The sequence below is a fragment of the Parasteatoda tepidariorum genome, chromosome 2, assembly GCF_982258835.1.
Source record: "Parasteatoda tepidariorum strain Cologne lab strain chromosome 2, Ptep-v5.0, whole genome shotgun sequence".
Lineage (NCBI taxonomy): Eukaryota > Metazoa > Arthropoda > Arachnida > Araneae > Theridiidae > Parasteatoda > Parasteatoda tepidariorum.
In genome coordinates this window covers 113091418-113106898 of record NC_141756.1, presented here as the reverse complement: position 1 = coordinate 113106898, position 15481 = coordinate 113091418, and the positions used below count along the sequence as shown (strand labels likewise).

Below are 15481 nucleotides of genomic sequence, written 5' to 3'. Positions count from 1 at the left end.
TTAAAAAAATTAACTGTAATGTAAAACAGTTATCTAAAAAAAAAAAAAAAAAAAAAACGAAGAAGGGGATAGATGTCTAATAAGGGAAATAAGATGCTGCTTAAATAAAAAGCAAATAAGTGAAGTTATGGCTACATCAAACTCAAGGTTAAAATAAAGCTTTCGATAGTTAGTTCTCACTATAATAAAATAAAAAAATATAAACACTGTCTAAGAAAGCCTATCAAGAAATTTTCGGTAAACAAAAACTCCTACCTTAGACTATGGCTGTCATAATGAACTTGCTTTTTTGCAACGATTTTATAAAGAGAATGAAGTCCATTCTTTCACTTTTTCTTTCAGAAGTATTAAAATACTTATTAATATTCTCCTCATATTATCCACCTTGTTAAAAATATTTAGAATGCATCCACATTACTTTCAATCACATCTTCCGAACTATTCTAGGGCATTTCGAATAAAATATTCTAAAATAGAGATGATATAAATTTTAAATCAATATATTTACTCATTTTCTATACAATAATGAAAGGATACTGCAATCCTAAGCTAAAATATGAAGTAAAATAATTTTTTGAAATAATTTCTCTGAAGAACTCAATTAGACACCAAAAATGATTTTTAGGAACATAAAATATGTGAATAAAATTATTCTTGTGTTAAAAATATTTTCAGAATTAAAAAGAATCGTAATATAAAAATGTAAAATATTTTTTTAGAAAAGTAAAATATTCTTTTTAGAAATACAAAAGTGCCTTTGTTTTTAGTTACATTTAATACACGTCAAGGGTTGAAAATTGGTCAATTTTTCTACAGAATCGCACTTTTATTTTTGCAGGACTGATTGTGCTTCGGAAAAAATCCGGATTTCCGGAATTTTCACTAACAGTGATCCCGAAGTTTCTGGAGATCGAAGGTCCTGACGTTTAAAAAAATCATTGATACAGAAGTTTCCGGAAATCAAATTTTCAAAGGTGGAACATAAAAACACAGTTTATTTTATTTGTTTGTAAGGGAGAGCCAAAGATATTTTATAAGCTTATATTCATGATTAATATTCATTTTTTATAAGTAAATAGTTGTTATAATCATAAACTCAAGAAAGGAAGACATATTTGTAAATTTTAATTACTTCTCCAGGTCATCATAGGTATGTGTAAATGTTGTAGGTATGTGTAAAATTTTAAATATATTTTAAGTAAACTAAGAAATATTGAGAAACAGAAAAAACATCTTGTTTCAATTTTTTTCTAATTTTTCAATTTAAACTGTTATTTTTATTTTTTTAACTCAAGAAATTTTCCGGAATTTTGACTTGGGCTCACAATCACCTCTGTTTTTGTAAATGTTGTGACAGTTTTTGTATGCCCATATTACACCAGCTTCACGCCATGTCCTCAAGAAAGAGTTGAATTTGAATTGTACCTGGTAAAAGAATTGAATCACATTTCTCGAAAAAATAGGGGACATAGTCACTGATTCCATGCTATAGGCCATTTAAACTGCTGTGAAATATCTGAGTGAGAGTCGTCGAGGTGAATTCGTACTCTCTTACAATTCCCATTCCGTATTTGACAGAAATTGTTGGAGTTTATTGCGGTCCTAGCATGCATAAGGGCAACTTACTTCGACTCCTTTTCTGTGACAACAGATGAGGACTATCACTTTTTTCATGGATGGTATGTAGGACATGGAGATATAAGTATCACAGCTTAACATTAAAAAAAACATTGAATGAAGTGGTGATTATATAGAAAATTCGACCAATGTTCTATTTTTGAAATAATGTAAATATTACACACTGAGATGAAAAAAAGTCATGGGATGCCTTTTAGTATCGTGTCTGACAATAACTCGGCGTGGCATTTATTCAATAAGTATTCAGAAGTTTCTTGCTGTAGTATTCAGCCCTGAAGCCTTAATAGATGTCCAGGATTACAAAAGAGTAGTGCAAGATTTTCTTTACGAACTGACGTCTCCATTATATTACTCAAATTTTTAATGGAATTTATGTCCGGTGATCTAGGTGACCAATTCACTGGAATTGTTCAGAATGTTCATGAATGATTGCAAGTAGCTGAGCATAACCACCTCCAGTCAATGATTGGACCTAAGGAACCACTCTATACCATGAAAAAGCCCACACCATTATAGAGCCACTACCAGATTACACAGTATTTTGGATCCAATGCTTCGTGGAGTCTGCTCCGCAGTCCTACTCTCCCATCAGCTCCGACCAGTTGAAATCGTTACTCATTTCATCAGGCTACAGTTCTCCAATCGTCAGGGGCCAAACCAATGTGGTCACGATGCCAGTAGAGGCAATGGAAGTAACGTCGTGCTGTTAGTAAAATCACGAAATTTGCCTTTTGCTCTCATCCAATTTCAGTAAAATTTGGCACACTGCCCTTGCCCTAACGAAAGCGTCCATTTCACGTCCCGCATTGCAGCTAGCAGTTATTGAACGCAATGTTACTTGTCTATTAACACTGACAATTCTATGCTCACGTCGGTGGTCTCAGTCATTCATTGCCGGCGGTCGCCCACTACATTGTTCTTAGTGGGAGAGAAATTAAGCATTCTCGGCACATTGTAGATCAAGGTATGTTGATTTTCCGAAATGGGATGTCCTATGCGTCTAACTCCAACTTTCATTTCACGTTCAAAGTCTGTTAATTCTGGTTTGGTGGTGAAAACTACGTCAGACACGTCCGTAGATGAATAACTTGAACACTAATAAAAATCTTTGCCAGTGCACTCTCCATATATACATTTTGTACGCGATACCGCTGCTGTCTGTATGTTTGCATGTTGTTATCCTATGACTTTTGTCACCGCAGTGTATAAAATAAACGAATTTATGAATTTCTTAATTCGAAAAAGTTAGGTGTCAATGACCCTTAATAATTTTTTCTTGGTTGCCAAAGACCGGTATGCTTCTTTATAGCAGTTTTAACAGAGGTTTCAATGATATATCCTCATCGATGTCAACCTCACAAAGAGAAAAAATATAAATATAGATTTTAAAAGAAGGAAAAAAGAACAGAACGCATAGCTTTTGGAATTAGCCCAGGGTTATAGAAATTCGTTAGTTAGGTGTCAATATTAGGAGGAAAAGTTAGGCGTCAATGACACCTACTAATAATTTTTTCTAAGTTGATAAGGGTTGTTATGCTTCTTTAAAACAGTTTTAACAGAGACTTCAATGATAAAGACTCATCGATGTTAACCTCAAAAAAAATAATCAATGCCCCGAAAATTAGTTTTAATTATTAGGAATTTTTAAAAACTTTTCTGAAAATTCAATTAGATGATATGAACATTTTGAAATTTACTTAAATGATTCGAATTAAAATTCATTTTCCAGAATCAATCCTTGCAAATATTCCAATTTAGTCTGATTTAAAAAGATAAAATGGAAGATGGTTGCCGTAAAACTGATCTAGAGGCTGAGAGAAATTTTTAGGATAGAATTAAGAATGAAAACTTCGTCAATCAGGAACTTAGTACGACTTATGAACACTAATTTCGAATTTTTTCGTGAGCTGCTAATGAAGTTTCAAACTAATGCAAGCAGTTTTAATTTTCCCTCATAAATAGTTTTCAGAAGGAGAATCACTTTTACAGTGTTTGTGAGATAGCTTTCAGAAATTCAGATATTAGTTATGTAATAAAAATTTTTAATGTCATTTTAAACATGCTTTAAGGTGGGCAGCATCTCATTAACCAAAAATAAGTATCAGAAAGTCTGCAGCTTAAATTACTACTCAAAATTTTCATTTATAAATTACTTCTGATACTTTTATATTTCTCATTTGGTTCTTTTTGATGCTTCATGTAGTAACAAATAAAAATTTGTTTACATGTTAATGTTTAAATGTATATATTTTATATTAATTTCGTATTAACATTTCAAAATATACCATTGGTTAGGTACATATAAAACTACTTAAAATAATGGACTAGAAAAAGGTAGACGTAAATAAAATAGCTTAGAGAATGCAACATATATCAAATTAGATCAAAATATATCTTAAGAAATATTTTTGTAAGCATTTTTTTTTCTAAAATTTAATACATTTTACCTTTGAAAAATTAGCAATTTTTTAATTAAAGTTTTTACAAAATTTGAAGTATACCACGATATAGGAAACATAGACAAAATTTTATTGCTTTAAAATAGCTAGAGCGAAAGAAAAGTGTACCTAGGTATAGAAAAACTACGCTTTGAAAAAGAAACATATTTAAAGATTATAAAATTAAAGACATGGCTTATAGCATAATATTGTACGTAGATTGTTTTTGAAACACTTTAAATTTATAAAAGCGGTTGAAACAATAAAATTTCTTAGTCAGGAATATTCCAGCTATAAGATGTCAAAACCAAAAAACTTTTTTTTTGAAGATTTCCTGTTCATTATCCCTTTAAACTTTATTAATAATTTCTGAATAATAGTTCTTTCACGAACATTTTATAAATACAAAATGTTTCCATAATTTGGGAAAAAGTTTTTTTCGTGAGAATATATATTCACATAGTAATAAAATTTGTTTCATTTCTACTTTCTTTAAAATGTTGATATTTTCTATAATATAATCAATTAGACAAAGTTTTACACATCGTAAAACCGGAACTACATCAAGTTACTCGCCATGGAACAACACAGCATTATGAATAGAGCTTGAAATAGGAAACAAGACTCATCAAAAACGTATAAAAATTACACAATTAAAACCTTAAATGTCAAGCGAAGAAACTATAAGAGATCCCACAGGCCACTCAGAGTACATGTTGTGAAAAACCTTAAATGTCAAGCGAAGAAACTATATGAGATCCCACAGGCCACTCAGAGTACATGTTGTGAATTGGGTTCTGGAGAAGAGAGTAAATACTATTCCTTATTCATATCTTTTATGTATTATAAATGCCCATTCTAGTGAAATGCCGCATCCTATACTCAGTCTTTCAATTTTACTTTATTTTCACCCCTTTGATTAAATGGATAGTTTTGTGGCAACGCAGTGATTCTCCTGACACTTATTCAGGAGATGGAAATAAAATATATAAATACAACTATGAGTGTGAAGATTTGTTTAATGGCGCGCTGTAGTACGAATTAACTTATACTCGTAGTACGCGGATTAAAGATGCCGCATGCAATAAAGTTTTTGATTAAAAAATATTTCAAACAAACACCACAGAGTGATTGCTATAAGTATTTTTAAAAGGATTGTCATAAGATATGTGTTGATTAGGACATACTTTTATGCAGTTTTTTGCCAGTAAAGGCTTAATTTGATTGATTTTAAAAAGAGAAAATTACCAGTGAGATCACTTTTGTCAATGCAAACCAGTGGATGGTTGATTAAAGGATGTTGACCATTCTCAGGAAACAGACACGCAGTTTTGAGTGTTCCTATCTAACACGACACATCTGAAGTTTGATATTCTTCACAATCCTCAACAGCAAAGTCAGCAGTTTAAAATGAGCACTCTGTTTAAATAAAAACATACATTCTGTTAAAAAAAAAGAAACTTCGACGTCTAAGTTTGCGAACTAAAATCATAAATAAAAATTTCAAAATTAAAGAACTCTAACTTTCTGTATAAGAAATGAAATACTACAAGTTAGGAAATATTATATTTTTAAAGGTTTCGATCGAAATTGAAGAAAAAATGAACATTTGAAAATATTATTTGACATAAAAAGCTAATATAAAATAACTAATATAATTTCACTAGTAACTAGAACTTTTCTCGCCCAATGTTTCTACTTATATTTTCCGTTTTTAAACGCAATTTCAAATTTTTATAAACTTAAATTAATTATCGCTAACTTTACTCCTTTTCGGCGTTTTTTTATTATTTTCATGCAATTAAAAAAAAGAAATTTTTTTTAAAGGTTAACTAATTATTTTTAAGAGCAGCTTTTTTCTCTTTTCCGTGAAACTGGTTTTACTGAAAGTATATTTAAAAACAATATACGTTGCCGTATCCATTCGTAAGGTTAATGATTTTGTTACTCTGTTTGCCCCATCAGGCCCAGTTCTGTTACTTAGTTTCTCTGTAGAAAGAAAATTTAAGGATTGTGTTTTCGATCTCAATTTATATCAAACTGCATAAGAAATGATTTATTAATTAAAATTAACAGAACTGAAATCTTTCCAACACTTAAAGTAATACTAATTAAAAGTATAAATAATTAATTCAGAACGAATTGCATCCTTTTGTGATACGTTTCCCCGATGGCAGACACTGAACTCATATGTTCTTCGTGATGAAAATAAAAATATCGTAACTTGGTTAATAACCTTCGTAAATAAAAATTTAAAATTGAGTTTAAAATTTTCGAAAATCAAATAATTTCGCAGAACCTCTGCCTGGAAGACCCTGTAGAACGCTATGTTACAGCAGAACCGATTTTGGAAATCCCTGTTGTAACAAATTTTCCTTTACTCTTTTCCACCTTTAATTTGCACAACTACTTAAAAAAAAAAAAAAAAAAAAAAAAAAAACTTGCATGCTTACCGATTCAATATTGATCCATTCATGACTGACAGCTCTAGGTTTGCACCAATTTTCAAACACCTTCATTTTGTTTAGGATCATTTCTTTAGATTTTCTTTTTACTTTTATATAGTGCATAATATATCACTAGGATTTTTTAAAAATTTTTTGTTACTATTTCATTAAATATTTTGTTATAAATCTTTTTTATTCTTTGTTTTTTTAGAAAAATTCAATGAAATGTTTTAAACATTTTCTTTTTTTAATTTCATTATTATTCTTTTATCTTATTTTTTTTATCTGATTAACTTCTTCAGCAGATCTCCCCAGAAGCTTAACGTTCATCAGCTCGAAGGTGTTCGTATCTTGTTTCTAAACAGCCAGCACTTTCTCTAAAGGGTTCTATCCGCTGCTTTTCATTGAATACTTTTTTCACCGTTTATCCGAGGACGTGACGCATGAAATTAAGTAATATATTTGTAAGTAACATAATACATAAAAATATTTTTATTTTATAAGGATAAACCTTTTTTTTAAAATCAATTCGTAAGTTTATTTATAAAAAGCACCTCAAAATGAGTAGATATAATGTGAGCAGGATATAAACTAGTCGCCAACTACTGAACGTGTATTTGTGTTAGGTAATTTTTTTTCGTCATTCTTTAAATCTACAACGGTTTGGAAATTGATAAAAAAAGCAAAGTTTGCGCATTAAAATGAGAATCAATTAATACCTTAAACGTTATGGATTTAGCAAACTCATTCATTCACTATCAATTATTCAGACAGTTACAATGTAACACAGTTCTATATCTTACATTCATAACTGTTCCAAAATTCAAATGCAGTATTGCCAATGCTTAAATACATCTATAGCATAAAAAATAATTTGTTTACTCCACTTTTTAACCTATAACCTCTCAGCCACTGAGATCTGAAGATATTTGTGATCAAAGTGTTGCCCAGGGAACGCCATACGAGGAGGCGAGGTTATTTTACTTTGACTGCTAAAACACCAAATATATAACAACTACAATAATAATAAATGATAATAATAACACTATACTGTGCTAAAGAGAAGGTTCCCATCATCCCCATCAGTTGTGCTAATTTTTTTAAAGAACTATTGGAAAATGTTAAGCTCCCTCATGGCTTACAGAAAATATCTGTAGAGACTATTATCAAGAAAGTCTTATGGACTTGTTGAACAAATAATGAAATTGTAAGATTTTTTTAAACATTTATATTAAATATTCTCGTTGAAAAGGTGTTTTATGTATATGTTTAGTGTGTTGGCAGTCAAAATAGTTCCCCAAGGGGATCGTCAAACATTTTCTTTTTTCATTCCAGGTGTTGACTTCATGACAACCCCCCGAGGAGTGGCGACTAAACATCTCACGAAAACACCTTCCCCTCTTAGAGTATATCTCAGAATTCTCCACAAAGCAAAGAAAGATATTTTAACAATACACAATGCATCATAATCTTTAAACAACGATTTTGATATCCAAAGCCAAAAAAATAAAACCTTTTATGCCAATATTAACTATAAAATCCTAATATCTAATAAGCCAAAACACAATGGATATAAATTTTGCTTAAATACTACGATAAATATAAAGAGGAAATAATAATAAAAGTAACTACATATGAGAAATATTGTAACAAGAATTTTGAAATAACCAAAAGGCAGCCAAGTGATATCTTTCAAGTGGAAGAACCTGAACTCCGAAAGGGTTAATGCTCACGTGAGAACAAACTTATCCACTCCTCTTCACAATCTAGTTAAAAGTGGATGAATCTTACAGTAGTAATTTTTTCCTTTTCTTTTTTAATTCATCAATATTTAAACTTTAAAAGTTAAATTAAAACTTCAGATTGTCGTGTCGATTAATGTTGGGTGTCTTTACGGATCCCGAGCCTTTTGTGTCGATTAATGTTGGGTGCCTTTACGGATCCCAAGCCTTTTGTGTCGATTAATGTTGGGTGCCTTTACGGATCCCAAGCCTTTTGTGTCGATTAATGTTGGGTGCCTTTACGGATCCCAAGCCTTTTGTGTCGATTAATGTTGGGTGCCTTTACGGATCCCAAGCCTTTTGTGTCGATTAATGTTGGGTGCCTTTACGGATCCCAAGCCTTTTGTGTCGATTAACGTTGGGTGTCTTTACGGATCCCAAGCCTTTTGTGTCGATTAACGTTGGGTGTCTTTACGGATCCCAAGCCTTTTGTGTCGATTAACGTTGGGTGTCTTTACGGATCCCAAGCCTTTTGTGAGACTTTGATATTAATTAGGCAGTTATGAGATGCTTGATAATTTGAACATTAAATTATTAAATCATGCTTATTAATTTTTGGTTTATTTAAAAGTCTCAAACCTAATTTTTTGTTATATTTCAGTAACGTAAATTAGTTTTTAAGCACAAACCATGCAATGAAAATTCAGTTTATTTTGAGGCTTAATAATACGAAAAGTATTTGTAAGTTCTAATTCCTATTATTTTTGTTCCTTACATTTTAAACCATAAATTTTTCAATGTACTTACGAAACCTCTAATGGAAAATACGAAGAAAAAGTTTGGTTTTTCATCAGGAAACAAACTCGTTTTGAACTGACGTTATAGTTTATGGAGTAACCTTTTAGCTGAGTTAAGTGTAACGTGGGGAAATTAAGAGTGAATACACTTTAAATAATTTGTTAAATTACTTTTAATGTGACCCAGTCAGTACGATTACAGATCTGTGCTAGCCTCATCACTATTTAAATATCGGCTAATAAAAATTATTTCAACTTATATAATGAAGTAGACACACGCAGTTTATTGAGATAAAACCAACACGAAATAAAGGACTGTATCTAATATTTAAAAAAAAATCGCTGCAGATTAACTGTAAAGGGAAACTACAAACATAAAAAAGATATATTTTAGTTGTGTAACCAAAGTTACCATCATTAAGAGTAAGTTAATTGTGTAAAAAGAGAAAGTAAAAATATAACTCATTTTCCTTAACCGACGAAACATCCTCTCATATTCTTATGGTGAAAAAAAAAACTGAAACTGAGACGGAGAGCAAAATTTTAAAATTTAGGGGGAATTTTTATTTTCAAAATTTGACCTTTCTTCATTATTTGCTGAGCTTTATTAAAAAAAAGAAAAAGGAATCAATTTATTTTAAAGTTTGTCGATTTTTATCGTCTAGAATTTTGATGCTTAAAGTAGTTAGTGTGTTTTTAAATATAGTTAGAAATTGGGATAATTTAGAACGGGTAAGTATAATTTCGGTTTATTAGATTTGAATCGGTATGTGTAACCTCGGAAATTGCTTTTGAACCAATAAGCAGTAACCATCAAACAATCTTATTCAAAAAGCATAACTTGTGAGCTGTTTTATTTATATTTATAATGTTACAGTGGAATTTTCATCTTTTTTATACAGAGCTTATATTTTGCAAATACTGTAATTCAAAAATGATTTTTTTTAATGCAAGTATTATTTATATACTAAAACTTCTGATTACGTGCCAAATAATACTTATGAAGTTTAAAATCTGGCATGAATTGGAGGCTCAAGCACTATCAATGCAATTTTTTGTGAAACTAATAAATGACGATAGTTTTCAAATACGTGAACCAGAGTTTTTAAATTTAAAATATTGGAATACGAATCATCATATAAAGATATAAACATATGAGATTAAAAAATTGCATGCGCAGGAATAGAAACGCTGTTTTTCATCTCTAATCTAACGTGATAAGAAAACAGTCACTTAATAACACGTATAACTTGAATTTGCGTAATAATCTCGTTATATAGCGTTTGAAGCGTAAAATCTCAAATGGGTGGATTCGAAATGCGACGAATACATCTTGCTTTAGTTTCTGAGACCTTTTACGTATTTATAAGCGTGTTAGGTGTGTTGTTTTCATCAAGATATGGGTGCGAAATGCGACGAATACATCTTGCTTTAGTTTCTGAGACCTTTTACGTATTTATAAGCGTGTTAGGTGTGTTGTTTTCATCAAGATATGGGTGAGAGAAGTTCGTTTGATAATTAATGTCGCATGAAAGCAACACTGATGGAGCATTGGCGATGATCCGATGACAATATTGGCGCAAGTACTTAAAATAGAATTTTAAAAAAAGTGTCGTACAAATGGATAACTTTCTTTTTAAATAGAATAGTTGCTGAGTGGTAGTCGAATGGTTTTCGAAAATGAATTGTACTCGAAAATTCCGATTATTTGAAGTAATCGAGGTTCAATGAAACCAAATTCAAAATGTAGTTACAGTTGAACAGTTTTCCAAATATTACAGAGCGTTTGAAAATATTTTTCATGAAGAGGACACTGCTCGTTAAGAATGAGAAAAATCCTGGAGATCTTTAATATTAGTTTTTCAGATGTTGAAAGCGTTTAAACGTTACTTTTTAACTCATTAACGTTTAAAACATGAATACGTTAATTCGAAAATGCCACGATTATAGTTTGCTTTGCTTTCTGAGACCTTTAAGTCAGTCTTATGAGCTTTTAAAATAAAGTTTTTATTTTATTTTAATGCATAATAAGATTTTAAATATTTATTTATTAATTGTATTTATCATTGACAACATTTTTAAACCTATTGGAATAATAGTTTTTTGAGCAGAAAATTGTCAATTTCTATTGAAAATACGCATAAATATAGTATTTAAATAAAAATGTAAGAAAAAGAACTAAATTTTCATCGCAAGTAAAAGTTCAACATTAAACAATTAAAAAATCCGTTTTTTATGACTTTAAGTTACATGACTTAAAAAACCTAGTGATATTAGTAATTTTTTTCAGTTATTTTTTTCAGCTTAAATAAATATATTTGGTACCCAAATTTCTGTTTATGTTTTGTGAAAAAGCTGTCAGCGTTTTGTAAAAGATAATAATTATTAAAAATGAACGAAAAGAATTTTACTTTCTAGTTTTGAACGTCTGTTATCCCCTTAAACATTTACATTAGTGTTCGCATTATTTTATCACGCTGAATTATTTTAGTTTACTTTTTTAATTTATATGTTAATAAAATAACGATTGATGAAAAAGGTTGGTACTTTTCCGTTATACCGGCGCAGGCGATAAAGGAGCCAATAATGATGCAACCAATATCAAACTGTATATCGCCGCTAGTAACTTTTGTCACCACATTTCCATAGCAAGTCGCGGCCATTTTTTTTATCGGTCACGTCTTTTTCTTAATACCAAAAAATAACGCAAAAAGCGGTGAAAATTTGGGATTCGCCCAAAACTTTGAGGAAGAAGCTGTCAGATTCTTTCAAGAGAAAGACGTTTTGGCTGAAATCGCAACTCGTGATAAGTATCATGAAATGAAATTGTTCATCGGAGACGAAATTCAATGGCGTTGCAACCTTTCATCTTGTCGCTGCAATAGAAGTATACGTAAAGGCATATGATTTCAGTCATCAGCTTTTTGAAGTGTGTGCGGTTTATTTATTGTTGCAGTGAAGAATTAACTTCAATTAAATGGTGTGAAAAGTAGTTGGGAATCAGTCACGGAATAGTTGTAGACTGGAATAATTTCATGCTTGAGGTTTGTGTGAATTCTTTGCTTAAACGTGAACAACGGAAAGTAGGAGGACCTGGCACGATCGTCGAAGTGGACGGAAGTTTGTTTACTAGGCGGAAAAACAATGCGGGATGGATTCTATCACAACAATAGATCTTCCGTGGGGTTTGCCGGGAAACGAATGAATCTTTCCTTGTGGAGGTGCCAAACCGATATTCTAACACTTTCAAGGCAATTAAGGAAAAATACCGAAAAAGAAACTATAATATATTCCGGTTCATGGAAATCATACTGCGCTAGTAAGCTGGAAGATGAAAGTTTCGAACATTTCGAAGTGAGCCATAAATACAACTTTGTCGATCCGGAAACTTGAACGCACATGCAAAAAAATAGAGAGAATGGGGGGTGCAGATCAAAATGGCGAAATAAGAAACACGACAGAGGAACGGGTACGCCGAAAGTTATCTTGCGGAATTTATGTGGAGAAGGCAAATGGAAGCCCCATTTGAAAATTTTCTTAAGCGATATTAAAATATTTATGCCTCCGAAGTAAAAAACAAATTTTAACCATTTATTAACTGTTTTTTTTTATATGCATGCTGTGTGTTGTAGTCAATAATGTCTGCTTTGTGTGATTTGTTTCAGCGACTATGTGTAGTCTCCAAAAGTCTGCTTGGCGAGATTTGCGCCGGTATAATGGAAAAGTACCAAAACGAAAGACAGGGACTTTTTTTTATAGGTGGGATCATTTTTGCTGGTCGGATCAATTCAGGACGTCCTTGCGAAGGAAAAAAAATCCCCTATTTTGAACTTAGTATCAATTAGTTACATTATATAAAACGGTTATTAAATGAAAATTAAAAGATTGCAATTTGCGATCTGTCGAGTCTACTCTGAATGATAGTATATAGAAGAGAGAGAAAAGGAATCAAAAGAATGTGGTTGACTCCATCACGTTTTAGAATATAGGGTTAATAATCATTTATGAAACTTGCATTTTATCGAGGCGTGAAATACACCCCTTTAAAATAAAAGTGACATAGCGTAAGAAAAATATATTTCCAGTAAAGTCTTTTGAATATTACTGAATTATTTGCTCCTTATTATAATAAATAAATACAATTAAATATTTAGTTACTGACGAAATAGTTATTGAATATATGGGTACTGAATATGTAGGTACTGAATGTATAATTACTGAATGTATAATTATTGAATGTTTAGTTACCGAATGTATAGTTACTGAATGTATAGTTACTGAATGTATGATTACTGAATGTATGATTACTGAATGTATAGTTACTGAATGAATAGTTACTGAATGTATAATTACTGAATGTATGATTACTGAATGTATAATTACTGAATGTATGATTACTGAATGTATGATTACTGAATGTATAGTTACTAAATTTATAGATAAGTACTGAATTTATAGTTACTGAATTTATAGTTTTTGAAAAATTGCTCCTTATAGTTGTAATATGATTAGCGTTGATAATTAATTTTGTAGATTTAGATATGATAATATTGGATGTGTGTCTTTCAAAAATACTCTCATGCTTGAAATTTAGAGAGGTAATGAATCATTCCCAATTACCTGATCCTTCCTGACGTTCTCGAAGGAGTGACGTCGAAGGGGTGGAGCTGTCGGATTGAACCTGTCTTTCCTGGTGAAAGGAACAAACTTGTGGTCCATTGGGTGGGTCTGCGATCTCTCCAGATCATGCTGAAGACAAAAATTAAAACTACTTTGAGTTAAGTAAATCACACCTAATGCAGTTTTCAAATATTCAATAAACATTTAAAGGCTCAGGGGATAGATGCACATAAAAAGGTGACCCATGTAGATTTGTGCATTGCTCTTGGCTGGAATATCCTGAGTTATCACTCTTTAGAATCTTTAGTTAGACTGTCTTCGCTGTCGGGCTTAAGGTGTGAGGTCTTCGCTTTTTAACTTTCTATGTTATGCTAATGATCCGCCAAAAAGACCTCCACAAAAGCAGGCATACCACAAAAAAGCAGAGATGGCTCAGGGGATAGAGCTTTTCAATTTAGTGCACCGGGTTCAAATCCCAGCAATGGCTGGTGGATACGAATTCCGCATGTGGCCTTTACCGACCACAGTTCTGGCGTAAAATATATTCTGTAATTGATGGATCATAAATTAGAGTTCACATGTCACATCAGGTTGACCACGGGGATTTCGTGGTTTCCCTCAATATGTAAAGCAAATGTGGGTTGGTTCCATCAAAAAGCTCTAAACGAAGGCAAATTTCTCTTAATTCTAGATAAGAGAGTTGTTTTCTGGATTGGGTTCAAAATTACAAGGCTACGGAGTTGAACATTACTGGTCGTAAGCCCAAAAAATTGAGTCGGCTGTTTAACGACGGTTATAACATAAAATATAAAATGCTTGATTTAAGAGTTTATCTTCTGGGTTCAAAAATATGTAGTTATGGAGATGAACAGTGCTGCCTATCAGACATGGATTGGCTCCTCAACGCGCCGGTGTCAAAATAAAGTAATAACTAAAGCGCCAAATAATTATTGGAATAAAAGGGAGAATAAAATATTTATCTCTTTTACTGATTAGCCTTTACAAATTTAACACTTTGCTGACCTATTCATCGACTTTTTGTAACCGAAGCTTATAAACCGATAGTCGTTTAATAAATAAATGTCATTTAACCGTAAAGTAATTAAAAATAGTTTTTCTTTCTTAAATAAAGCCTGTATTAATAGAAAAAAGTGGCAATTATGTGAGCATGAGAAAAGCGCTGATGCATTTCTATAACCACCTAAACCGAAACATAGCCAGAGCCAAGGAGGATCTGCTGCCAGTAGGACGTGCGTATGCTGTTCAAACGCTATCGGTCGGAACAATGTTATAGAAAGCTAAAAATATTTAATAATATAATAAGAGGTAGTGTAACATTATTTGTTTGCGTTTTGTAACATAATCTTATTAGCTGTGCCAACATATAGCTTTTAAAAAAACATTGGAGTAAAATCGATTAAACAAATTATCGCGTCAACAATTCTTACTATTTTAATTTAATTTTCACGAACTGATGATTGGTAACTACTCTAATCGACAATATTTTCCGAATCATATAGAATAGATCATCGATAATTATTTGTTATTTTATTTATTGCCATTCCAAAACCGAAGGTAATTTAATATTATATGTTTAAAGATTTTTTTAGAAATTATTTTCAGTGTAGCCTTTAGGTTGAAACAAAAAAAAAAGACATAAAATTTAAAAAAAAAACTTTTTTTTCAGATTGGTTTTTGGTTAAAATTAAAAAAGATTATTTTAAAAATATCTTCAGATGATGAGCTGCATTAAAATACGAATTCATAATTACTAATTGCATGGTATTTTTTACTTTAAAATGCCAAGATAAGCATAAAAA

General features: G+C 31.2%; 1 protein-coding gene and 1 long non-coding RNA gene across 3 annotated transcripts in view; one reads left to right on the top strand and one right to left on the bottom strand.

Moving 5' to 3' along the window:
- The window catches only part of LOC107451920 (uncharacterized), a 43867-nt gene that overhangs the window by 23087 nt on the left and 5299 nt on the right, over positions 1 to 15481 (bottom strand). For both annotated transcript variants that reach the window (XM_087158063.1, XM_087158062.1), the window contains exons 3-5: positions 13662 to 13790; positions 5325 to 5495; positions 256 to 467 (exon numbers count right to left, since the gene is read on the bottom strand). In XM_087158063.1, coding sequence (XP_087014189.1) covers positions 5418 to 5495; positions 13662 to 13790 — 207 coding nt within the window. In that variant the 3' untranslated portion in view covers positions 256 to 467; positions 5325 to 5417. The remainder of the gene's footprint in view (positions 1 to 255; positions 468 to 5324; positions 5496 to 13661; positions 13791 to 15481) is intronic.
- On the top strand, positions 696 to 10225 carry LOC147816062 (uncharacterized). The gene is made up of 3 exons (XR_015431640.1): positions 696 to 974; positions 6826 to 6987; positions 7859 to 10225. It is a non-coding gene; the product is annotated as an uncharacterized LOC147816062 (long non-coding RNA).